Below are 25,211 nucleotides of genomic sequence, written 5' to 3'. Positions count from 1 at the left end.
CCAAGCACCTACTGGGTGCCCATGGGGTACCAGGCAGTGCTGTGGGCGCCGTGGATAGAGTGGCGAACAAAGTGGTCCAAACACTTGTCCTTACATGTCAGACAGCACCACGAAAACACATACATCAAATACTGTCAGGGCTGGGCATGGTGGCTCATGCCTGTAATCCCAGCACTTTGGGAGGCCGAGGTGGGAGGATCACTTGAGGCCATAAGTTCAAGACCAGCCTGGACAACAGTGAGACCCAGTCTCTTCAAAAATACAAAAATTAGCTGGCTGTGGTGGCGCAGGCTTGTAATCCTAGCTACTTGGGAGGGTGAGGTGGGAGGACTGCTTGAGCCTGGGAGGTCGAGGCTGCAGTGCGCCACGAGTGTGCCACTGCACTCCCTCTAGCTTGGGCAACAGAGTTAGATCTGTCTCTAAATAAATAAAAACATTTAAAATAAACAAAACAGAGTAACTTAATGAGGAAAGACTGAAAATCCTCTGCAACAGAACGTCCCAGGCAGAGGGGACAGCCTGTCCCAGGACCATCAGGAAGGCGGAGCCTGCGCATAGGAGAAGCAGCGAGGAGGCCTGGGGGCTGCGGAGGCCTGCAGGCTGCGGCCTGAGCCATGGGGCAAGAGGCTGCAGATAGGACAGGGAGGGAACATAGGGCCAGACCCTGCAGAGCCTTGTGGGTTGCAGTGAGGACTTGGTTTTTTACTGATTGGGGGATGGAAGCCGCTGTGGGTGGTGAGCAGAGAATCAGCGTGACATTAACGTGACAGCAGGAACAGCTACCCCCAGACCCCTTCGGCCTGTCCAGCACTCCCACAGGTCTCTGGATGGATTCACTCATTTATCTTCTCTCCACAGCAAACTGAAGAAATGGGTGTGTTTTTGATAGGTGTTTAAAGTGTCCCTCTGGCTATTGTGAGGGAACAGACTTTGCAAGGCCCTTTTGATTCCAAGGGAACATATTCACAGGTTCTGAGGGTTAGGGTGGCTCACGCCTGTAATCCCAGCACTTTGGGAGGCTCAGGCAGGAGGATCACTTGAGCCCAGGAGTTCGAGACCAGTCTGGGCAACATGGTGAGACCCCCATCTCTACTAGAAATACGAGAATTAGCCAAGCGTGGTGGCGCATGCCTGGAGACCCAGCTATTTGGCAGGCTGAGGTGGGAGGATCGCTTGAGCCTGGGAGGTGAAGGCTGCAGCCTGGGTAGGTGGCAGAGCAAGACCCCGTCTCCAAACAAAAAAAAAAGGGTGGGGGTACTTTGCAGATATGATGAAGTTAAGGATCATGAGCTGGAGAGAGGATCCTGGGTGATCCAGGTGGACCCGATGTCATCACAGGGTCCTTATAAGGGAAAGATACAGTTCAGAGTCAGAGAGAGATGATGTGAGGATGGAACAGAGGTCAGGCAGGAGAGAAGATGCCACGCCACTGCCTTTGGGGATGGGGGAAGGGGCCACGAGCCAAGGAAAGCAGGTGGCCTCTAGGAGCTGGAGAAGGCAAGGACATGGCCTCTCCTCTAGGGCCCCCGGAAGGGACCAGCCCTGGCCATGAGGTGGATGTTGGACTTCCGACGTCCAGAACTGGTGTTTGACACTGCTGTGCTTGTGGTAATTCATCACAGCAGCCACAGGAAAGCAGTGTAGGCACTTGTACTTGTCTGGCACAGAACCTGGCAGCCAGCGGGCAGCCCATCTCAGAGGGCTGACTCCAGGCCCCAACCGTAACCCAGCTCCCAGCACAGTGAAGAGCATGGAGCATGACGTTGTTCTAGAAGAGGATCCCAAGGGAGCACCTTCTGGGGTCAGACACGCCTGCCTGAGGCTGTGACTGTGGGGCGCAGTTTGGGGTAAGCCACTGACCCTCTCTGATGGGCTGTTTTCCCCTTCAGGAAAATGAAGAGCCTTGTCAACTTTGGGGACAAAGAAATAAGACTGTGGGCCAGGCATGGTGGCTTATGCCTATAATCCCAACACTTTGGGAGGCTGAGGCAGGTGGATCACTTGAGGCTAGGCGTTTGAGACTGGCCTGGTCAACATGGTGAAACCCCATCTCCACACACACACAAAAAGAAGGCCAGGTGCAGTGGCTCACGCCTATAATCCGAGTACTTTTGGGACACTGAGGCGGTGGATCACCTGAGGTCAGGAGTTTGAGACCAGCCTGGTCAACATGGTGAAACCCCATCTCTTCTAAAAATACAAAAATTAGCAGGGTGTGGTGGCGTGTGCCTGTAATCCCAGCTACTCGGGAGGCTGGGGCAAGAGAATCGCTTGAGGTTGCAGTGAGCCGAGATCGCACCACTGCACTCCAGCCTGGGCAACAGAGCGAGACTCTGTCTCAAAAAAAAAAAAAAGAAAAGAAAAAAGAAAAAAAAAAAGAAATGAGACTGTGTGGTGCATGGCCATAGCCTTGAGTAAGAGGAGGCGCCGGGAGCTGTCAAGACCGGCCCAGTCATGGCCTATCAGTAAAGGCTTTCCCAGAAAACACCCAACGGACGGCAAAGGACATGGGGAGAAGTCCTCAGGGCAGACCTGCACGAGTCAAAGGCCTGTGGCAACATGTCTCACTGGATGTGCAGCCACCCAGCAGCTGGCTCCTGCCATCAGCCAGGCAGATACCTGCCCAGCTGACACCTGTTGCCACAGCCTCCCAAAGTGCTGGGAACCCTCGTGTGCTGCAGCTGGGGGCAGACACAGGGACAGGCCCTCTGGAAAGGCTCTGGGCTCCCTCTGTCCAGAAAGGCCACTGCTGTGTGTGAAGTAGACCAAGACCAACAGTGCTGCCCCCAGACGCCCACCCTACAGGAACGTTCACAGCCCAGTGATCAAGTTAGAACCAGAAACCAGCAAGAAGCCTGTCCACAGATGATGCTCCATTTATGACAGCACTTTTCCCATCTCAGTCATGGCAGGCATCTACCCAGCCCTGATTCCTGGCCACTCTCCCATCGCTGCAACGGTGCGCATCTCCCGAGCCCTGACTCCGGGACACTTTCCCATCTCTGTCATGGCGCACATCTCCCAAGCCCTGACTCGGGGCCACTTTCCCATCGCTGCTATGGCGCGCGAGTCCCGAGCCACAGCGCATCTCCCGAGCCCTCACTCCGGGCCACTTTCCCATCGCGCCAAGGCGCGCATCTCCCGAGCCACAGCGCATCTCCCGAGCCCTGACTCCAGGCCACTTTCCCATCTCTGTCATGGCGCACATCTCCCGAGCCCTGACTCGGGGCCACTTTCCCATCGCTGCGATGGCGCGCATCTCCCGAGCCACAGCGCATCTCCCGAGCCACAGCGCATCTCCCGAGCCCTCACTCCAGGCCACTTTCCCATCGCTGTGATGGCGCGCATCTCCCGAGCCACAGCGCATCTTCCGAGTCCTGACTCCGGGCCAAGCTCTGCTCTAAGCACTTCCACACAGCTCGCTCACTCTCCACCACAGCCCTCTAAGGACGCGGATTCTATCATCTCTATTTACAGATAAGGAGACCACACAAAGGAATAAGAGCTATTTATCAACTTGCTTAAGTGGAATAAGGGTTGTGGTGCTACTTAGGAAAAGGTTAAACTACACAATATCAAGCTGCATACCCAGGCATAAAAAATAAAACCACCAAATCAGGCACAGTGGCTCATGCCTGTAATCCCAGCACTTTGAGAAGCCGAGGCCATGGAGGTTCACTTGAGCTCAGGAGTTCAAGACCAGCCTGGGTAATATAGTGAGACCTCCTTTCTATAAAAAGTTCAAAAATTAGCCAGGCGTGGTGGCTTGTGCCTGCAGTCCAGGCTACTGGAGTGGCTGACGTGGGAGGATCACCTGAGCCTGGGAGGTCAGGGCTGCAGTGAGCTATGATCATGCCACTGCACTCCAGCCTGGGCAGCAGAGCAATACTCTATCTCCGGCAAATCATGGATATGCACCACAATGTGGATGAACCTGAAAAACATCTTGTTGAGTGGAAGAAGCCAGACACAGAAGGCCACTGTGCGGTTCCATTTCTACGAAATGTCCACATTAGGCAAATCCGTGACAGAAAGCAGACTGGTGGCAGCCGGGGGCTGGGGGGAAGAGGGAATGGGGAGGGACCGCTAATGGGTACGGGGTCCCTTTTTTTGGAGCCATGAATGTTCTGCAATTAGGTGGTAGTGGTGGTTGCACAACATCATGAATATACGAGAAACCACTGAACTGAGCACTTTCAAATTGTTAAAATGGCTGGGCACGGTGGCTCATGCCTATAATCCTAGCACTTTGGGAGGCTGAGGCAGGCGGATCAATAGAGGTCAGGGGTTTGAGACCAGTCTAGCCAACATGGTGAAACCTTGTCTCTACTAAAAAACAAAAAACAAAAAACAAACAAAAAAAAAAACAAAAATTAGCCAGGTGTGGTGGCGCGCACCTGTAATCCCAGCTACTCAGGAGGCTGAGACAAGAGAATTGCTCGAACTCGGGAGGAAGAGGTTGCAGTGAGCCAAGATTGCACCACTGCACTCCAGCCTGGGTGACAGACAGAGACTCTGTCTTGGGAAAAAAAAAAAAAAAAAAAAAAAAGGCCTAGCTGGGAGTGGTAGCTCACACTTGTAATTCCAACACTTTGGCAGGCTGAGGCAGGAAGATTGCTTGAGCTCAGGAGTTCAAGACCAGCCTGGGCAACATAGCAAAACTCTGTCTCTACAAAAAAAAAAAAAAATACAAAAATTAGCCAGGCGTGGTGGTGCACGCCTGTAATCACAGCTACTTGGGGGGCTGAGGTGGGAGGATTGCTTGAGCCCAGGAGTCGGAGGTTGCAGTGAGCCAAGACTGTGCCACCACACTCCAACCTGGACAACAGGGCAAGACCATCTCCAAAAAAAATAAAAAGTAAAAAATAAAGTCTACCTACAAAATAAAGTTCCTCCGTGCCCCAGTCACTGTCGAGGCCAAGTTTCCAATGTGGAGGGGGCAGCCTGGAGTCAGATAGCCCCACCCTGGCCCCTTGACCCTGGCAGGGCACCACCCCTCGACATCCACTCCAGGGACAGTGTCACCTGCACCCACACATGTTGGCCACACTGGCCTCCCTCTCCGTCCTCAAAGTGCCCAGTCCCTCCCTCTTCAGGGTGGCTTGTAACCTGTCTCCCCCAAGCTGATGCCGACTGCCTGTCCTTGTCCTAAAGAAACTGCTGGCAGCAGGCTGGGCGCGGTGGCTCACGCCTGTAATCCCAGCACTTTGGGAGGTGGAGGCGGGCAGATCATGAGGTTAGGAGTTTGAGACCATCCTTGCCAACATGGTGAAACCCCGTCTCTACTAAAATACAAAAAAATTAGCCGGATGCGGTGGTGCATGCCTGTAATCCAGCTACTCGGGAGGCTGAGGCAAGGGAATCGCTTGAACCCGGGAGGCAGAGTTTGCAGTGAGCTGAGATCGCGCTATTGCACTCCAGCCTGGCAATAGAGCAAGACTCCCATCTCAAAAAAAAAAAGAAACTGCTGGCAGCATTCGCGACTGGCCACTCCCTCCTCCATCAAAGTTCTCAGCGTTCTGAGTCATGGCCTGATCCTGATTTTCCTCCCACACCCCATCACGCCTCCCATCCCCCCTGCCAGCAGAGTGTTAACACACTGGGCTGCACTGGGACCACTCAAGGGCCCAGCTTTTGTGGATTCCCGGTTAACATCTGCCCTCAAGGGCTTCACTGCTTAACTGCTATAACTGCCATCGATCCTCATGCTGTCAGATACAATAGCCCCCAGCCACGTGTGGCGACTGAGCACTGGGACTGCTGCGAATCCAAACTGAGAGACACCAAAACGCCGCATTCCAAAGACTTAGCACCAAACATGGATGTCAAATCAAATAGCTCATGAATAATTTTTATGCTGATTCAGTGTCAAAGTGATAACATTTTGGGTGGATCAGGTTAAACTGAACTATTACACGCTAGAAAAGAGAAAAATACCTATGTGGCTTGCATTTTATATATATTTTTATATATATGCTTTTTTTATTTTCAGACAGGGTCTCACTGTCACCCAGGCACGATCACAGCTCACTGCAGCCCAGGCCTCCTCACTGTACCCTGGGCCTCTTGAGCCCAAGCAATCCTCCCATCTCAGTCACTCAAGTAGCTGGGATTACAGGCACACATTTTTGTATTTTGCCTTTTTTTTTTTTTTGAGACGGAGTCTCGCTCTGTCGCCCAGGCTGGAGTGCAGTGGCCAGATCTCAGCTCACTGCAAGCTCTGCCTCCCGGGTTCCCGCCATTCTCCTGCCTCAGCCTCCCGAGTAGCTGGGACCACAGGCGCCGCCACCTCGCCCGGCTAATTTTTTGTGTTTTTAGTAGAGACGGTGTTTCGCCGTGTTAGCCAGGATGGTCTCGATCTCCTGACCTTGTGATCCGCCCGTCTCGGCCTCCCAAAGTGCTGGGATTACAGGCTTGAGCCACTGCACCCGGCCTTTTTTTTTTTTTCTATTGAGATGGAGTCTTGCTCTGTCACCCAGGCTGGAGTGCAGTGGTGCAATCTTGGCTTACTGCAACCTCTGCCCGCTGGGTTTAAGTGATTCTCCTGACTCAGCCTCCTGAGTAGCTGGAACTACAGGTGTGCACCACTGCACCCTGCTAATTTTTTTTTGAGATGGAGTCTCACTCTGTCACCCAGGCTGGAGTGCAGTGGCGTGATCTCCACTCACAGAAAGCTCCGCCTCCTGGGTTCAAGCAATTCTCCTGCCTAAGCCTCCTGAGTAGCTGGGATTACAGGTGCTCACCACCACACTTAATTTTTGTATTTTTAATAGAGACGGGGTTTCACCATGTTGGGCAAGCTGTTCTCGAACTCCTGACCTCAAATGATCTGCCCGCCTCAGCCTCCCCAGTTGCTGGGATTACAGGTATGAGCCATCGTGCCGCGCCTGTATTTTGCATTATATTTTTATTGGACGGTGCTGATCTCTCTCAGATCTCTCTCCCTCCTGCTCTGACTCCCTGCAATGCAGCTTCTTCCGCAGAGTCCTACTCAGATGTCTAATACACATCTCAAATTCAGCATGACCAAACCACACTCAGGTTCTGCCCTCTCTGACCCATTTTCCTGTAGCCTTCGTCACACTGCTGCAAGGTCTGACACCATTCACTCACCTACTAAATGTCCCCACCTCATCCTAGCACAGCACATATAATCCATCGACTCTACTCCCGAAACATGCCCTTCTCATAACCACATGACCGCCACAGCCCTGGTCCAAGCCACCACAAGCTCTGACCTGGACCTGGTGATGGATGCCTGGCTGGTCTTATTGCCCCACAGTCACCCCTTACAGTCTGTACTTCTGCTTATGATTTCCTGGGCTATTTGAATCTGGGGATCATCCTCTTTCATTCGTTCTGGAATAGTTTCAACCATTATCTCTCTTCGAACACTGCCTCTGTCACAATTTCTCCCTACAACTCTAAACGGCATTCTGTTAGATGTTCTCTGTCTTCCATGAGTCTCAGTCTCTTTCCTAAAATCCCCATTGCTTTGTTTCTTTGGGATGCATTTTGATGTCTTTCTTCAGTTCTACTGCCTGGTCACTAATTCTGGCTTTGGCTGTGTCTACTCTGCTAACTAAAGTGGACACTTAATTTTTATTTTTTTAAATATTTGTTTGTTTGTTTTTTTAGACAGGGTCTTGCTCTGTCGCCCAGGTTAGAGTACAGTGATGGGATCACAGCTCACTGCAGCCTCATCCTCCCAGGCTCAAGCAATCCTCCTGCCTTAGCCTCCCGGATGGACTACCCAGGCACACAGCACCCCACCTGGCTAATATTTTAGGTTTTGTGGCAATAGGGTCTCACTATGTTGCTGATCTTGAACTTCTGGCCTCAAGTGATCATCCCGCCTCAGCCTCCCAAAGTGCCTGGATTATAGGTGTGAGCCACTACTACTGTGCCTGGCAATTTTTGACTATTTCAATTATATTTTCAAATCTGCTTAAACTTTACTCATATTTTAAAATGCTTCTGTTATTTATTGAAACATATGAAATATACTTATTTTACATGCTGTATAATTCCAATTCCAAAGTTATTTTCTGTTTTCTTTTTTTTTTTTTTTTTTTGAGACAGAGTCTTGCTCTGTCACCCAGGCTGCAGTGCAGTGGCACGATCTCGGCTCATTGCAACCTCCGCCTCCCAAGTTCAAGTGATTCTCCTGCCTCAGTCCCCCAAGTAGCTGGGATTACAGGCGTGCGCCACAACGCCTGGCTAATTTTTGTGTTTTTACTAGAGATGTGGTTTCGCCATGTTGGCCAGGCTAGTCTCGAACTCCTGACTTCAGGCAATCTGCCCACCTTGGCCTCCCAAAGTGCTGTGATTACAGGTGTGAGCCACCACACCCAGCCTTCTGTTTTATTTCTGCTGTCTGCTGATTCTCTCTCATGGTGTCTTGTGTGTGTTTAGAGATTTTTGGCTCTGAGCTACTCATGTCACTTGGAGCTTTTTTTTTTTTTTTGAGACGGAGTCTTGCTGTGTCACCCAGGCTGGAGTGCAATGGCCAGATCTCGGCTCACTGCAAGCTCCGCCTCCCGGGTTCACGCCATTCTCCTGCCTCAGCCTCCCGAGTAGCTGGGACTACAGGCGCCTGCCACCTCGCCAGGCTAGTTTTTTTTTGTATTTTTTTTTTATTAGAGACGGGGTTTCACCGTGTTAGCCAGGATGGTCTCGATCTCCTGACCTCGTGATCCGCCCATCTCGGCCTCCCAAAGTGCTGGGATTACAGGCTTGAGCCACCGCGCCCGGCCAACTTGGAGCTTTATCTGTGGATATCACTGAAGCTTGTGGTGAAAATGGGTTTCCTCAGAAAAGTATCATGTTTGCTTCTGTGAAGCACTAGGAAACCTCCAGTTTCCATCACTTTAAACTAAAGGTTGACCTAGGGCTTTTTGGACTACCCAGATAGGGTAAAGTCAGGCTGAAAACCAGTCTGAGGGCTGTTCCATGCCAAAATTTCAGACAGGTAATTTTCCTTAGAGTCCCCAAGGGGGTTTATTTCTAGGTCACTCTCACTTTGAAGTATAGCCTTCGAGAACTTCTCGGACAAGCTTTGTCTTCTGTTCCCAGAGGCTGCAGGGCCTCAAAACCGATACTCGGGTTCACCCAGGTCAGGAAATGCCTTCTAAGCAAACGCTGGCTCCAGCACACAGCTCATCTGCTTGGGTGCTTGGTTCCTCTTTGCTTGTGGCCTGTGTGCTCCTCTCATTTTCTGGCTACCTCATGAATCCATTAAATAATATTGTCTTTCCTCTCTTATCCAATATTGACAGTTAGGTTTCAGGGAAAACATGAGTTGGGTACGTAGTTGACCATACTGCCAGAAATAGACGTCCCACCTGTGTGCACACCAAGCTGGAGTACACTGGCGCCATGACAACTCACAGCCTCGACCTCCCGAGCTCAGGTGATCCTCCCACCTCAGCCTCCCGAGTAGCTGGGACTATAGGTGCATGCCACCATGCCCTGGCAATTTTTGGAATTTTTAGTAGAGATTGGGATTTTGTCATGTTGCCCAGGCTGGTCTTGAACTCCTAGACTCAAGCAATCTACCTGCCTCAGCCTCCCCAAATGCACGGATGACGTGAGCCATCACACCTGGCAAATTCTACACTTCATCCTGCGATTCTTCCATCACCATTTGTCTCCTGCTCCAGACCATGAACACGGGAGGGCAATGACCATGTCCGCCTCTGGTCAGGACAACATCCCCAGCAATCAGCACAGTGCCTGGCACATAGTATGTGCTCAGCAAATGTTTGGTGAATGAATGGAGATGAGGAAGTTCTGGAGGGCCGTCACCCACGGCGTACAGTTATCCCTCTTATCACAGGTGTTACAGTTCTGCAGTTCAAAGGCACCCCACTGGCTTTGTGGGGAAGCAGCCTCACACCGTCAAGTCAGCTTTGTATCACAGGAAGACACAAGTATGGGGCTGCCGCCGGAACCACTGGGTCCCCAGCCCAGCGTTAGCCCACATGCCGGCTGGGAGGCTTTGGGCAGGCGACACAGCCTCTCCGAGCCTCGCCCTTGGTTGAGACTCATCACCCCCAAGCTCCCCACTGCCAACGGGTCCCCACTGCCTTACCCGGCCACCAGGATGCGGGGGATGTCAGCGGCAAAGGCCTCACCCATCTCCCGGCTGCCCACGTTGGCGATGCAGTGCAGGGCCAGGCACATGAAGGTGGGGTTGCGGCTGGCCAGGTCATTCTTGATGGCGTTGTTGATGAGGCGGATCAGCTCCGAGTTCGAGTTCACCAGCACAGAAATGAACAGGTAACCCTGTGGGGAGGGAGGTCGTGGATGGCTAGGAGCCTTGTGACTGAGTGGCCCCAGACCCAACCCTCAGACCCAGGAGTCCAGGCCCCCAGGCCCCTCCTCCCTCAGATCCACAAAGTCCAGGCCCCAGATTCAACCCTCAGACCCAGGAGTCCAGGCCCCCAGGTCCCTCCTCCCTCAGATCCACAAAGTCCAGGCCCCAGACCCAACCCTCAGACCCAGGAGTCCAGGCCCCCAGGCCCCTCCTCCCTCAGATCCACAAAGTCCAGGCCCCAGATTCAACCCTTAGACCCAGGAGTCCAGGCCCCCAGCCCCTCTTCCTTCAGATCCACAAGTCTAGGCCCCCAGCCCCTCCTCCCTCAGACTCAGGAGTCCAGACCTCCAGCCCCCTCCTCCCTCAGACCCAGGAGTCCAGGCCCACCCCTTCCTCCCTCAGACCCAGGAGTCCAGACCCCCAGCCCCTTCTTCCCTCAGACCCAGGAGTCCAGACCCCCAGCCCCTCCTCCCTCAGACCCAGGAGTCCAGGCCCAGCCCTTCCTCCCTCAGACCCAGGAGTCCAGACCCCCAGCCCCCTCCTCCCTTAGACCCAGGAGTCCAGGCCCTGGCACCCCCCTCTCCAGACTCACTATTTGCTTCTCTGTGTATTTATTGGAACTCAACAGGTTCACAGCCTCCATGTGCCCAAAGTCAATGTCATGGCCAAGCAGGAAGATGAAAAGCAGTTTACATACGTATTTTTTCTTACTGTAGCCATCCAAGGCTTTGTCTCCTAGGGTAAAGGAAGGAGGAAGGGGGAGCCAGAAATGAGGAAACGTCACAGGATAGGTCACAGGAGCCCCAGCTCCCAGCCCTGAGCCAGAAGTTGGGCCCCCAGCCTACCTTTGAACTTGGAGCGGATGTTGGCCAGTTCCTTGTTAATTCTCTTAATCTCCGCCTCTTTGCTCTTACCTGGGAGAGGAGGAAGAGGGTGGGCAGTGAGGGGTCTGGGGAGTCAGCCAGCTGCCCTCTCTTTCCCAGGCGCGGCCCCACCCAGCAGGAAGGGCAGATCTTCTCTGCCCTCAGGCACTGGGGATCAGGACAGGCCAGGACCCCTTCTCTGGCTGGGAGCTTCAAAGAGGGAAGAACCACGGCTTGCTGAGCCCCACAGCACAGAGCACACACCCTTGGGCTGCCCCTGACTCCCTCTCTCCTTCCTCCTCCCACTGTGGCCCCTGATCTGTAGGGCTCCTCAGGGCCCTGGACATGCTCCCTGAGAGCTCCTATCCCCACTCCCCATACGCAATGGACATGTGATGAATGAATGAATGAATGAAGAGCTCGGCTGGCCCCAGGGTGCTCACCCCTACCACTGAGCTCACTGCCTCCTCTCCCAGTTCTCAATCCCATGAAGGTCCCGCTGTCCACCTAGTCACCAGGTCAGACCCTTGGGTGCTGTTCTCACTCCCTTTGTCCCCACAGCCATGGATTCGTCCTCTCTCGCATGGCCTGTCCCCACTGCCTCCTGTCCCCTGGCTGCCAACCTCTCCCCAATTTGTCTGGGACATTCCTACACCTCTGACAGGACCTGCTAATGGAATAAGTACAGAAAGCCTTCCCTGATCCTACAGGCTAGGTCTCTGCTTCCTCCATGTTCCTCAATGCCCTACAGCACCTGCTTTGGAGCACAATCTGACTAGATGCTCTCGGCCACCCTCTCTGCTTCTCCTGTCCCTGTTCCACTCACCCCAGACTTCATTCCTTCCTTGACAGATTCCACTGCTCACTCTGCTCCTCCAAACAGAACCTGGACATCCTCACGCCAATTGGGCTACTGCCTCATCCTTTTTATTTATTTATTTTTGAGACAGGGTCTTAGTCTGTCGCTCAGGCGCAGTGCAGTGGTGCAATCATAGCTCACTGTAACCTCAAACTCCTGGGATCCAGCGATCCTCCACCCTCAGCCTCCCAAAATGCTAGGATTACAGGTATAAGCCACTGTGCCTGGCTGCCTCCTCCTCTTAACTTGACCTTCAGAACATGTCCTGAGCATCTCCAAGGTGACCACTTCATCCAGACCCCATGCTCGCTCGCTGGGCTCAGTGAAGCAGCCTCCCCTCTGGGATGTGTTTCCATATCCTGGGCTCCGGGATGCCAGCTGGGGGTGCTCTACCCCATGGCCCACCAAGCCCTCTGCCCCTGTCACAGCCACCCTTCCAGTGTCGCCCCTCAGACCCCTAAGGTCCGTCCAGGCCCCCTGGCCTCCATTCTGCTCTGGGAACACGCATGTCCTCCTGCCTCAAGGACCTTCACACAAGCTGTGCCCTCTTGCCGGGGCCACCCCTCCCGTCATCTTCCCGTCATTTGGGTCTTGGCTCCTGCCACCTCTGAAAGGCCATTCTGTTTCACTTCCTTAAAGTCAATTCTTTATTATTCTGCTTAAAGAGTTATTTTTCAAAAAGTCCTCTCTGGTACATTTCACCATGTCGCAATTTTATTTCTCTCCACTGTCGAACTTCCTCCAACTTCAGACTATAAGCATCAGGAGGGAGCTCCTAGAACAGTGCCCTGCATACAGCAGGTGCTCTATAAATGTCTAGTTATCTAAGGGGCAGAGATCTGCTCTGACCCACATTCTTCAGGGCGTAGTCTCCAGCAGGGTGAGGTGTGCATTCAATGAATGAATCAATGGCTGAGAAAGCAAGTATATGTGCCATCCCTCTCTCTAGAAATCCTGTCTTGTCTCTGCTCCCAACTTCTATGGAAGCTCCCATAAGCCTCACTTCAGAGGTCACCTCCTCCAGGAAGCCCCTCTGATTAGCACCTCCTCATCAGTGCTAAGGCGACCCTAGTGCTGTACCATCCGATATAGCAGTTGTCAGCTAGTGGCTCCTGAGACCCTGAAATGTGGCCGTTCCAAACCGAGAGGTGCTGTCAACAGCAAACAAACACGGGATTTAGAAGACAGTGTGGAGAAAAAATGTAAAATAGTTCAGTAAAAATTACAGGGGCTAGGCGCAGTGGCTCATGCCTATAATCCCAGCACTTTGGGAGGCCAAGGCAGGAGGATGGCTTGAGACCAGGAGTTGCAGACCAGCCTGGACAACATGGTAAGAACCTGTGTGTCAACAGAATAAAATAATATAAATTATAAAACATTGATCACATGCTGAAATAATAATTTGGGTATACCGGGTTATATAGACACATTATTAAAATTAATTTTGCCTGTTTCTCTCTTTTTTTTTTTTTTTTGGTAGCCCAGGCTGGAGTGCAGTGGCGTGATCTCGGCTCACTGCAACCTCTGCCTCCTGGGTTCAGTGCTTTTCATGCTTCAGCCTACGAAGTCACTGGGACTAGAGGTGCATAACACCACATTCAAATAATTTTTTTTTTTTTTTTTGAGATGGAGTCTCACTCTGTCGCCCAGACTGGAGTGCAGTGGCGCGATCTCGGCTCACTGCAACCTCCGCCTCCCAGGTTCAAGCAATTCTTCTGCCTCAGCCTCCCCAGTTGCTGGGACTACAGGCACCCGCCACCATCCTGGCTAATTTTTTGTATTTTTCGTAGAGACGAGGTTTCACCATGTTAGCCAGGATGGTCTCGATCTCCTGACCTTGTGATCCACCCACCTCAGCCTCCCAAAGTGCTGGGATTACAGGCATGAGCCACTGCGCCTGGCCCTAATTTTTTTTTTTTTTTTTTGTAGAGATGAGGTCTTACTATGTTGCCCAGGCTGATCTTGAACTCCTAACTTCAAGTGATCCACCTGCCTCAGCCTCCCAAAGTGCTGGGATTACAGGTATGAGCCACCATGCCCGGCCTACATACATATGGTTTTGTCATAAATATGTATATATACATACGCATACCTTAGAGTATATATAGAGTATATACATATTTAAAGAATATATGTGTTATTTAAATATATATGTATTACTTAATTTAAATAATATGTATTATTTCATTACAGTCCTGCCCCGCATATCAACATTCCAGTCATCAACAAATCGCACACACTGCAGTGGTTCCATACGATTCTCAGACCTTATTTCCACTGCACCTTTTCTATGTTTAGATGCACAAATACTTACTGTGTCACGGTTGCCTACAGGACAGTACCAAGCTGTGCAGGTTTTTTTGTTTTATTCTGAGACGGAGTTTCACTCTTGTCACCCAGGCTGGAGAGCAATGGCGTGATCTCAGCTCACGGCAACCTCCGCCTCCTGGGTTCAAGTGATTATCCTGCCTCAACCTCCCGAGTAGCTGGGATTACATGCATGCGCCACCACACCCAGCTAATTAGTGTATTTTTAGTAGAGACGAGGTTTCACCACGTTGGCCAGGCTGGTCTCAAACTCCTGACCTCAAGTGATCTGCCCGCCTCAGCCTCCCAAAGTGCTGGAATTACAGGCGTGAGCCACTGCGCCTGGGCACTGTGCAGGTCTATAGCCCAGCAGCAACAAGCTGTGCCAGACAGCCTCTGTGAGTGGTAGGCTATACCATCTCCATTTGTGTAAGCACACTCCAGGATGTTCACACCATGACAAAACCACCTAACGATGCATTTCTCAGAACATATCCCCATCGTTAAGCAATACACGAGTGTATTTATTCAATTGTACTTAAAATGATTTAAATACATACACAAATATGTGCATGTATATGTATTCTTTATTCTTTAAATTTAAAGAAATATATATCATATACACTTACATATTTATATTTATGCATTTCTTTAGTATTCATTTAAAGAAATACGTATTATTATATGTATAATATATAGATTTCTCTCTTTTTTTTGAGACGGGGTCTCACTCTTTCACTCAGGTTGGAATGCAATGGGGTGATCTCAGCTCACTGCAGTCTTGGCCCCTCGGGCTCAAGTGATCCTCCCATCTCAGCCTCCCAGGTAGCTGGGACTGTGAGGTGTGCCACCACACTCAGCTAATTTTTTTTCTATTTTTTGTAGAGATAGGGTTTTGCCACGTTGCCCAGGGTGGTCTCAACTCCTCTGCCCACCTCAGCCTCCCAAAGCACTGGGATTATAAGCGTGGGTCACCGCTCCCTGCCAGGAAATTTCTTTTTTTTTTTTGAGACAGAGTCTCACTCTGTCGTCCAGGCTGGAGTACAGTGGCGTGATCTCAGCTCACTGTAACCTCCACCTCCCACGTTCATGCCATTCTCCTGCCTCAGCCTCCTAAGTGGCTGGTACTACAGGCGCCCGCCACCACGCCCGGCTAATTTTTTGTATATTTAGTAGACACGGGGTTTCACCATGTTAGCCGGGATGGTCTTGATCTCCAGACCTCATAATCCGCCCGCCTCGGCCTCCCAAAGTGCTGGGATTACAGTCGTGAGCCACTGCACCTGGCCGGAAATCTCTTTTTAAAGTATTATTTAAGTTGTATTTAAAATGTATTTACATATATACAAATATGCATATATATATGTTTTTTCTTTATATAGGATTTTTACTTTTTTTCTTGAGACAGAGTCTCCCTCTGTCGCCCAAGCTGGAGTGCAATGTCTCCATCTCAGGTCACTGAAACCTCCGCCTCCCAGGTTCAAGCAATTCTCCTGCCTCAGCCTCCCAAGAAGCTGGGATTACAGGCGCCCACCACCACACCCAGCTATTCTTTTTTTTTTTTTTTGTATTTTAATAGAGACAGGGTTTCACCATGTTGACCGGGCTGGTTTCGAACTTCTGACCTCAAGTGATCACCCACCTCAGCCTCCCAAAGTAAAGTGCTAGGATTACAGGCATGAGCCACTGCGCCCGGCCTTTAAATGGTCCACATCTATTTGATGCTATCTTCTGCATAACTGGTATAATTTGCTATTAAAAAAAAAAAAAGAATTCAGAAAGAAAAGCAAAGCTCTTGGTCTTCTAAAGAGGAGCAGCTGTGGCCCTAAAGGGAAGGCTCTGGCAGAGGCCCAGCTCTGAAATCTAAAGGCCCGTGATGGCCAGGGAGCCCAGGGACACGGTATGGGTGCTACTGGGGTGGCGCCTGGGGAAAGGGCCGAGGCAGCTCTGGCAGACCAGGATCATGGAAAGGACAACCCGGCACTCAGGGCCAGCAACAGGGGGAATGAGCTCACTGTCACAGGAGGCAAGCAAGCCTGAGAGGGAGTTTTAAAGGGATTCTCTCCTTCACAATGGGATTTCTGGGGCCAGGCTTAAGGATGAGTCACATCTACCCTGCTCTCGAGGCATCCCTGGATTGGAGTGGTGGCAGACAGGGACAGTGGCAAGTATTCTGAAAGAGGCACACGCATTTCAGGGCTGAGAGGCTACAATGAGAACGGTGGGGAAGGCTTCTCTGTACACAGCTGCTGGGATCTGAGGATCAAAAGATGAGGCTGAAATGGACCAGGCGGAAACAAGGGGAGGCGCGCTCCAGGCAGGAGGACCAGCAGGTGCAATAGCCTGGAGGTAGGACAGCATGAGGCAAGGCAGGCGGTCAGAAAGCTTGAGAGCTCACGGTGATGAAAGGCAGAGTCTGAGGAATGCGGAGGGTGGGGGGAGGGGGGGGCTGGAGACCAGCACAGCAGGTGGGGCCAGACCATGCAACCTCTCCTGAGTTTCCTGAGGTGCTGGGGGGCCATGGGAGGTGCCGGCCATGCTCCGTGTCCAGTAGCTGTTGCCGTGAGGGGTGTCTGGGTGCAAAGGCAGCCAACATCTTGCTCCAGGCAGAGTAAGGCAGAGTCAAGGGAAGTGCCGACGGTACCAGGGAGCTACCTTACCTTGGGGCTTCTGGTTAGGGGAGATAACGCCTTCCCTAAACATGTAAGCCCCAGATCAGGGTGGGTCTGTTACTACCACCAAAGGCATCCTGTCAAACCGGGGCCCTGCCCTGGAGGGACTAAAGTGCATTTATGAAGGTAACACAGGCCTTAACCCAGCATCTCACCACAAAGGCCTTCAGAGCCTTCTAGACCAAGGACATTTTCTCTACTGAGACTGAGACCTGATGTGCTTCTTGTATAAGCCCCAACAGCCCTGAATCCTCAGAAAGTCTTCTGGAAGCTGGGTGCAATGCCTCCTGCCTGTAATCCCAGCACTTTGGGAGGCTGAGGCAGGCAGATTGCTTGAGCCCAGGAATCTGAGACCAGTCTGGGTAACACAGCAAGACCCCATCTCGGCCAGGCACGGTGGCTCACACCTGTAATCCCAGCACTTCGGGAGGCCAAGGCAGGTGAATCACTTGAGGTCAAGAGTTTGAAACCAGCCTAGCCAACATGGCAAAATCCCATATCTACTAAAAATACAAAAATTAGCCAGGCGTGGTGGTACACACCTGTAGTCCCAGCTACTAGGGAGAAGGAGGCAGGAGAATCGCTTGAACCTGCGAGGTAGAGGTTGCAGTGAGCTGAGATCCTGACACTGCACTCAGCCTGGGCCATAGAGCAAGACTCCATCTCACAAAACACTGATAACACATTGAAATAATATTTTGGATATACTAGGGTAAAGAAAAGATATTAAAATGAATTTCACTGGTTGGTTTGCTTTTTAAAAAAAATATGGAGACAGGGTCTTGCTCTATTGTCCAGGCTAGAGTGCAGTGGTGTGATCTTGCCTCATTGCAGCCTCGACCTCCCGGGCTCAAGCGATCCTCCCACCTCAGCCTCCCAAGAAGCTAGGAATACAGCTGCATGCCACCATGCTTGACTAATTTTAAAAGATTTTTTTTGCCAGGGGAGACGGGATCTTGTTGCCCAGGCTGTTCTCAAACTCCGGGGCTCAACTGACCTGCCCACCTCGCCCCCACAAAGTGCTGGGATTACAGGCATGAGCCACCGCGCCCGGCCCCCGTTTTGCTTTTGTAATGTGGCAAGAAAATTTCAACATATGCCAGGTGTGGACAGAGCAAGACTCTGTCTCAAAAAAAGAAAAAAAAAAAAAAAAAGAAAATTTCAACATATATATGGCTTGCATTTCGGTGCTGGGTTACACCACTCATATTCTCAAGGTCATCACTATTCCCGAGTGATGAAAATATATTTTCCGTAAATAACAAAATCAAACCCTCTCATTCTCCTGCTTATTCCTCCTGCTCAGCCGGGCGAACTATTCGGGCCACCAAGACCCCGCCTGAGTTGCCCCCTTACATAGTAAGGGTTTGCATGTTCATTTCCTCCTGGATCGGAACACCAGTGCCATGAGGCCAGGGATGTACGGCTGCTTCAGTCCCCACAGTGTTCCCAGGGCCCAGGGCAGCCTGACACAAGGGAGGTGTTGAATGTGGATTTGTGTACCAAAGCCATCAATCACACAATACCCAGCTGGAAATGGGTGGGGCTGGGGCTCAGGCCTGCATCTGTCCCGTTCTTAAGGGACACCAAATTGAAATCTGTTTGACTTTCTGTGCTCTCCACAGAAGCCAGAGGGATCATGTGAAAACTTGAGTCAGACCCTAGCACGTTTTCTCCTCCAAACCCTTCCATGGCTCCCAGCAGGCTCAAAGTAAAAGTAAAGTCCTCACTGCAGCCCACAAGGGCCTGCACAATCTACCCTGTTCCCTCTCTGGCTGGATCTCGCCAAGGCAGGAGCCGCCCTCTCCTCCTCCTTTTCTAAGTCCCTGCTGCACTCCAAGCACAATCCTGCCTCAGGGCCTTTGCACAGGCAGCTCTCTCCTCCAGAGGCATGCAAGCACCGTCCCCCACTTAATTAGATTCTCTGCTTCAACGCCACCTTTCCAGCGACACTCTCTGACCAGCCTACATAAGAGCATCATCCTTAACATCCCCAAGCCCTTTCCTTGCCTCATTTTGTACCAACACCTACTCCCACCTGTCTGGCCCCCGAAATATTCACCTGTGTAGTGGCCCATCTCCTCTCTAGAATGTAAGCGCCCTAGGGCAGGGACTTGTGCCTACTGCTGTAGCCCCATCACCTAGAACAGTGCCTGGCACCCAGCTGGAACTCAAGAAAGACTGGTTCCATCATTCATGCATTCATTCATTCATTCATTCAACTGGCAATCATCTCCTGAGGCCTCCCATGGGCTAGAACCTACAGAGGACAAAGCGGGGAACCCAGGGAGGAGTCAGACCCAGGGCCTGGGCTCGATGTCACCACTGCAGTAGATCACCATTTGGAGTGGGATGTGCTCTGGTGGAAGAGCTCAGGGCAGTGAGCAGCCAGCACCCCACTCCCATTGGCTCACTCGCCCAACTCTCCTAAGACCCCCTCCAACCAGACTCTGCCTAGATAGGAGGCAGCACCAGCCCTTGCTCCCTGTCAGATAAGACTTCTGCTGTATTCCTGCTGCAGACAGGAGGACAGAACACGCCCTCAGGCTGGGCCCAGCCTCAACCTCTCTCCCTCCTTATCTGCAGAATTTACCCTCCCTGCCCTCCTTAGAGCCTGCCTTTCACCTTTTCCCCCTAGCCCCACTGTGCCCTTCAGATCCTCCTGCAGGCTGGCTCCACTCTTTCCTCTGCTCCTTTCTGAGCCTGGCCTCTCCTCACCTCCTCCACATCCCTCCCCACTTCTCTTCCCTGCTTGACACCTTCGCCAGCGCTCTCAGGACAAACACGGACCTAGCCTCTGCCCACTCACCAGCGTCAGATCCCATCCCTCTCTGCACCAGCCATGCTGCCCTTTTCTTAGTGTCTCGCTGGGGCATCAGGGCCTTTTTTTGTTTCCAGAAAGAATTCTTGAAAATAGAGAAGGGGACCAGGCGCAGTGGCTCACTCCTGTAATCTCAGCACTTTGGGAGGCCGAGGTACGCAGATCACTTGAGCCCAGGCGTTTGAGACCAGCTTGGGCAACATAGTAAAAATCCATCTCTGTGAACCCGGGAGGCGGAGCTTGCAGTGAGCGGAGATCGCACCACTGCACTCCAGCCTAGGCAACAGAGCGAGACTCTGTCTCAAAAAAAAAAAAAAAAACTCTACAAAAAATACAAAAAAATAGCTGGGCGTGATGGCCTGTGTCTGTAGTCCCAGCTACTTGGGAGGCTGAGGTGGGAGGATAGTTTGAACCCAGGAGGCGGAGGTTGCAGCGAGCTGAGATCGCGCCACTGTACTCCAGCCTGGGTGACAGAGCGAGACTCTGTCTCAAAACAAAACAAAAAAAGAGACAGGGTCTTGCTATGTTGCCAAGGCTGGTCTCAAACTTCTGGCCTCAAGCAATCCTTCTGCCTCCACCTCCTGAGTAGCTGGGACTAGAGATGCCCACCATGGCGCCCGGAAGTTAGGACCTTTGCACATGCCCCATCTCTGCCTTCACAGCTCTTCTGCACTGCCCTCAGCCTAGGTAACTCCCCCACTTCCTGCCCACACAGCTCCAAGGGTCTCTCGTGAAGCAAAGCCAGGCCGGAGCTCGCTGACCACACAGAGCCCCCATTCTCTCAACACAATGGCCCTCTTCCGCACTGGACTTAGGACAGCTACAAATTCTTCCCCCATTTAAAAAAAAAAAATCGAGATACGGCCAGGCGCGGTGGCTCACACCTGTAATCCCAGCACTTTGGGAGGCCGAAGCAGGCAGATCACTTGAGGTCAGGAGTTCGAGACCAGCCTGGCCAACATGGTGAAACCCCGTCTCTACTAAAAATACAAAAATTAGCCGGGCATAGTGGTGGGCGCCTATAATCCCAGCTACTCGGGAGGCTGAGGCAGGAGAATCGCTTGAACCTGGGAGGCAGAGGTTGCAGTGAGCCGAGATCATACCACTGCATTCCAACCTGGGCGACACAATGAGACTCTGTCTCGAAAAAAAAAAAAGACAAGATACAATTCACATACCATAAAACACCCTTTTACAGTGAACAATTCAGTGTTCTTTAGTACATTCATGATGTTGTGCAACCATTACTACTATCTAATTCCAGAACATTTCTTTTCCTTTCTTTTTTTTTTTAAGAGATGAGGTTTCACTATGTGACCTGGGCTGGATTCGAACTCCTGGGTTCAAATGATCCTCCTACCTCAGCCTCCCAAGTAGTCCCAGCTATAGGCTTTTTCATGAACCCAAAAGAAGCTCTGAATTCTGCCGGGCACAGTGGCTCACATCTGTAATCCTAGCACTTTGGAAGGCTGGGGTAGTGGATCACCTGAGGTCAGGAGTTCGAGACCATCCCGATCAACATGGAAAAACCCCGTCTCTACTAAAAATACAAAAATTAGCCCGGCGTGGTGGTGCACATCTGTAATCCCAGCGACTCAGGAGGCTGAGGCAGAAGACTCGCCTGAACCTGGGAGGCAGAGGTTGCAGTGAGCCAAGATCACCCCATTGCACTCCAGCCTGGACGACAGAGTGAGACTCCGTCTCAAAAAATAAAAAAAGAACCTCTGCATTGATGAGCAGTCACTCCCCATCGCACCAGCCCCCTACTCTAGGCAACCACTAATCTCCTTTCTGTCTCCATGGATTTGCCTATTCTAGATAGTCCATCTACATGGAATCATATGACACGTGGCCTCCTGTGTCTGGCTTCTTTCACTTGGTGTCATGTTTTCAAGGTCCATCCCTGTGGCAACATGTAGCAGGACATCGTTATTTTTTATGGCCCAGTAATATTCCATTACATAGACCACATTTTGTTTATTTCTCAGTTGATGGGCATTTGGTCCGTTTCCGTTTTCCGGCTATCATGAATAATGTTGCCATGAACACCCGTGTCTGGGTATTAGCGTGAAGGACAATTGCAATTTGTATGTTGCACCTTCTCCCCCGCGGGGCTGGGAGCTTCATGGAGGGGTGGACGAGTCTGTCCTGTTCACCAACGTCCCCAGCATTCAGCATAATTCTTAAGACATGCGAGCCGTTCAACATACGCTTGCTAAGAAAAGCCTCTGATTCTCCAGTCCTCATTCCTGCAGCTAAATTCCTTCCAGTGCCCCAAGCCTGCATCTCCCCTCTGTCCTCTGGCTCCTCTCTGGGGTCCTGCAGTGACGGGACGATCTCTTTCCTTCCCCAACCCCCATCATCAGATCCCTTTGCAAATCCTGACAGTTTTCCCTTCAAATTGTATCCCAGGCCGGGCACGGTGGCTCACGCCTGTAATCCCAGCACTTTGGGAGGCCAAGGCAGGTAGATCACTTGAGGTCAGGAGTTCGAGACCAGCCTGGCCAACATGGTGAAACCCCATGTCTACTAAAAAGATAAAAATTAGCCAGGCGTGGTGATGGGTGCCTGTAATCCCAGCTACTGGGGAGGCTGAGGCAGGAGAATTGCTTGAACCTGGGAGGCGGAGGTTGCAGTGAGCTATGATCATGCCACTGCACTCCAACCTGGACAACAGAGACTGTCTCAGAAAAAAAAAAAAAAACAACGTATCACCAACCCACTTCTCACCAGTCCCTTCTCACCCTGTTAAGCCAGCACTATCTCTCACCCAGAGGCCTGCAACATCCTCCTAATTTGGTTCCCTGCTTCCACGGCTACCTCTAGAATCTGTTCTCACAGCAGCCAGAGGAATTATTTTAAAACATCAATCGGTCACGTCCCTCCTCTGCTCAAAATATTCTCACGCAGACAAAGGCCAAAGTGCTCACCATGGCCCAGAAAGCCTTTCCCGATCCTGTTCCCACCCCTCTCCACTCCCGACCTCTCTCCCTCACTCCCTCAGGTCCAGCCACACTGACCTTCTCCCTCTCACTTGAACACACGTCAAGCATGCCACAACCTCAGGACCTTTGAACGCACCTCCCCGTGCCAGGACCCCTTTCCTCCAAAATCCAAAGGGCTTGCTCCACTCAGCTCTGACTTCTTTCATGAGGCCTACTGAGTACCCTCTCAATCCCAGTCCCTCTCCTGCCCATTTCCTCATTTTTCTTCACAGCACCAGTCAGGTCCTGAGGTTGTATCTCAGGGTGTTCCCTGTGCATATGTTCTGTCTTCCTCGGGGAAGGGAGCTCCCAAGAACAGGAGTTTCTTTTTCTTTTTTTTTATTTTTGGAGATGGAGTTTCACTCTTGTTGCCCAGCCTGGAGTGCAATGGTGTGATCTCGGCTCACTGCAACCTCCGCCTCCCGGGTTCAAGCGATTCTCCTGTCTCAGCCTCCTGAGTAGCTGGGATTACAGGCACCCATCACCACACCTGGCTAATTCTTGCATTTTTAGTAGAGACGGAGTTTCACCATGTTGGCCAGGTTGGTCTTGAACTCCTGACCTCAGGTGATCCGCCTGCCTCGGCCTCCCAAAGCGCTGGGATTATAGGCGTGAGCCACCGCACCCGGCAAGAACAGGAGTTTCTGTTCATTATTGTCATCCCAGCGCCTAGAACACGGCCTGGACAACACTAGAGCGATCAAAAAGTATTTGTCAAGTGAATGAATGAATAAATGAGCCTTCAGAGGCAAGACGCTGTTATGAATGAAGTTTGCAGACAAGAAGACGTCCTGAAAGAGGTTAAATGACTCGTAGGGATTCACATCCCTGGTGGGTAACAAAGGCAGCGTATATCTGCTAACAGTGGCCCCCAGCTATTCCACAACCCCCATCGCTCCGCCCCTTGTCATAACAAGTGATCATTTCTCCTTCAACTGATACCCAACCGTTTCCACCCTCCTGTTCCCTGAGCACCTACTACATGCCAGATCCTTCCATAACAGTTAAATTCTAAAACAACAACAATCACTGGGTACTTTACAGAGCTGCTGTTCAGAGCCAGCGGAGGAAAAACAATAGCCAAGTTCCATCTGGGGCCTGGAACGCGTGAAAGGCCTGACTCACAGGCATTGTCACAAGCCCCTCAGGAAGATACGATCAGCAGTCTCTCTTGACAGATGAGGAAACCGAGGGGTGAAGTCCCTCATTCAAGGTCACAGAGCTAGGGAGTGGCAGTGCTCAAACGCAAACCCAAGTCTGGCTGACCCCAGAGCCCACGCGGATACAGCCTCTGAAGACTCCTGGCAGCTCCAATCTCCAACAGCCATTCCCAGGAGTTGAGAACTGACTTGCCGCCAGGCTTCATTGTCACGACAACTCTTCCTGGCAGGGACCACTGTCCCCATATTACTGTGGTCAAACAGAAAAGGGCTCAGATCCCTGCCTGTCCTGCTGCCTGACCCCTGACCTCTCTCTGGGATTAGACTTCCCCTATCCCCAGCTTTCCAGATCTCTACCCCTCAAGCACTTCAGAACCCAACGCCTTCCTTGAGGTCTGGGCGCTCCTTCTTCTGCCCTTCCCCCAACCCGCCACTCTAACGTCCTCTCCTTTCCAGGCCCCCGTTCCCTGTCACAGGTTCTCCCAAGACCTTACACCAGCAGCTCTTTTCCTCTGTGTTCCTTGGGTCCCTCCTTTCCCCTCAGCTGCCCCTCTAGCCCCCTCCCCACTGCCTTCCATATCTTCTAAGCAATCTCCCACCCTGAAGCCCCTCTATCCCTCACCAGGGTGTCCTTATAGTCTCCCCCTCCCATCATCTCCCCGCCCCAAACGCGTGGACTTTCACCCACTCTCAGGCCTCCTCTATACCACTGGCCAGGAGCCTCGGTGACCTATCTAACCCCTTTCCCCTGTATGACACCCCCTATCCCAGGCCCTCAAGCCCTGCTCCATTAGGCTTCCGGCATTCCACTTCCTCCAGGTCCCCTCTGGCTTCCTCCCATTCCATCGCTCCACAGGGCACCCCCACCATGCACTTCTTTCCCTTCTTCCCTACATTAGGAATCCCTCTAACCCCATCGTTTGTACGATCCCCCAGCTTTTCAGTCTTTCCCAGGGGACACCTCTATGCTCCCATCCCCGGGACCTCACTGTCCTCCTCCCCTTTCAAGCCCTCCCGGACCCCTCTAGCTACTCCGTGTCGTCACCTCAAGAGGCACTCTATGACACCCCAAGCCCCTGCGTGCCCCCCACCCTAAAGTTCATCCCGGGGCCCATCTATGCTCTTTTTCTACGACCGTAGAGCTTTTGATCCCCCGGGTCCCTCTGTGACCCCCAAACCCCTCAGTTTCACGCTCCCCCCTCCCCCGCGTCTCCAGTGTCCCCCGGC

The 25,211-nt window shown here is 51.9% G+C and overlaps 1 protein-coding gene and 2 long non-coding RNA genes across 26 annotated transcripts in view; 1 reads left to right on the top strand and 2 right to left on the bottom strand.

Annotated features, from left to right (window-relative positions):
* Positions 1-25,211, bottom strand: part of AP2A1 (adaptor related protein complex 2 subunit alpha 1) — a 47,283-nt gene that overhangs the window by 21,861 nt on the left and 211 nt on the right. For all 24 annotated transcript variants that reach the window (XR_013408729.1, XR_013408730.1, XR_013408732.1 and 21 more), the window contains 3 exon segments: positions 11,164-11,232; positions 10,911-11,053; positions 10,094-10,287 (listed from right to left, as the gene is read on the bottom strand). Coding sequence is in view for 4 of the 24 variants with exons in the window: in NM_001266208.2 (NP_001253137.1) it covers positions 10,094-10,287; positions 10,911-11,053; positions 11,164-11,232 (406 nt within the window). In the remaining 20 variants the exon portion in view is untranslated.
* Positions 156-4,755, top strand: LOC144337263 (uncharacterized). The gene is made up of 2 exons (XR_013410117.1): positions 156-2,078; positions 4,382-4,755. It is a non-coding gene; the product is annotated as an uncharacterized LOC144337263 (long non-coding RNA).
* LOC144337270 (uncharacterized) lies at positions 15,900-25,065 on the bottom strand. The gene is made up of 2 exons (XR_013410125.1): positions 24,897-25,065; positions 15,900-17,263 (listed from the first exon to the last, which is right to left on the bottom strand). It is a non-coding gene; the product is annotated as an uncharacterized LOC144337270 (long non-coding RNA).

Source organism: Macaca mulatta, chromosome 19 (genome assembly GCF_049350105.2).
Source record: "Macaca mulatta isolate MMU2019108-1 chromosome 19, T2T-MMU8v2.0, whole genome shotgun sequence".
NCBI lineage: Eukaryota > Metazoa > Chordata > Mammalia > Primates > Cercopithecidae > Macaca > Macaca mulatta.
Note: the sequence above shows the minus strand (reverse complement) of the source record. Positions and strands in the feature narration are given on the sequence as shown.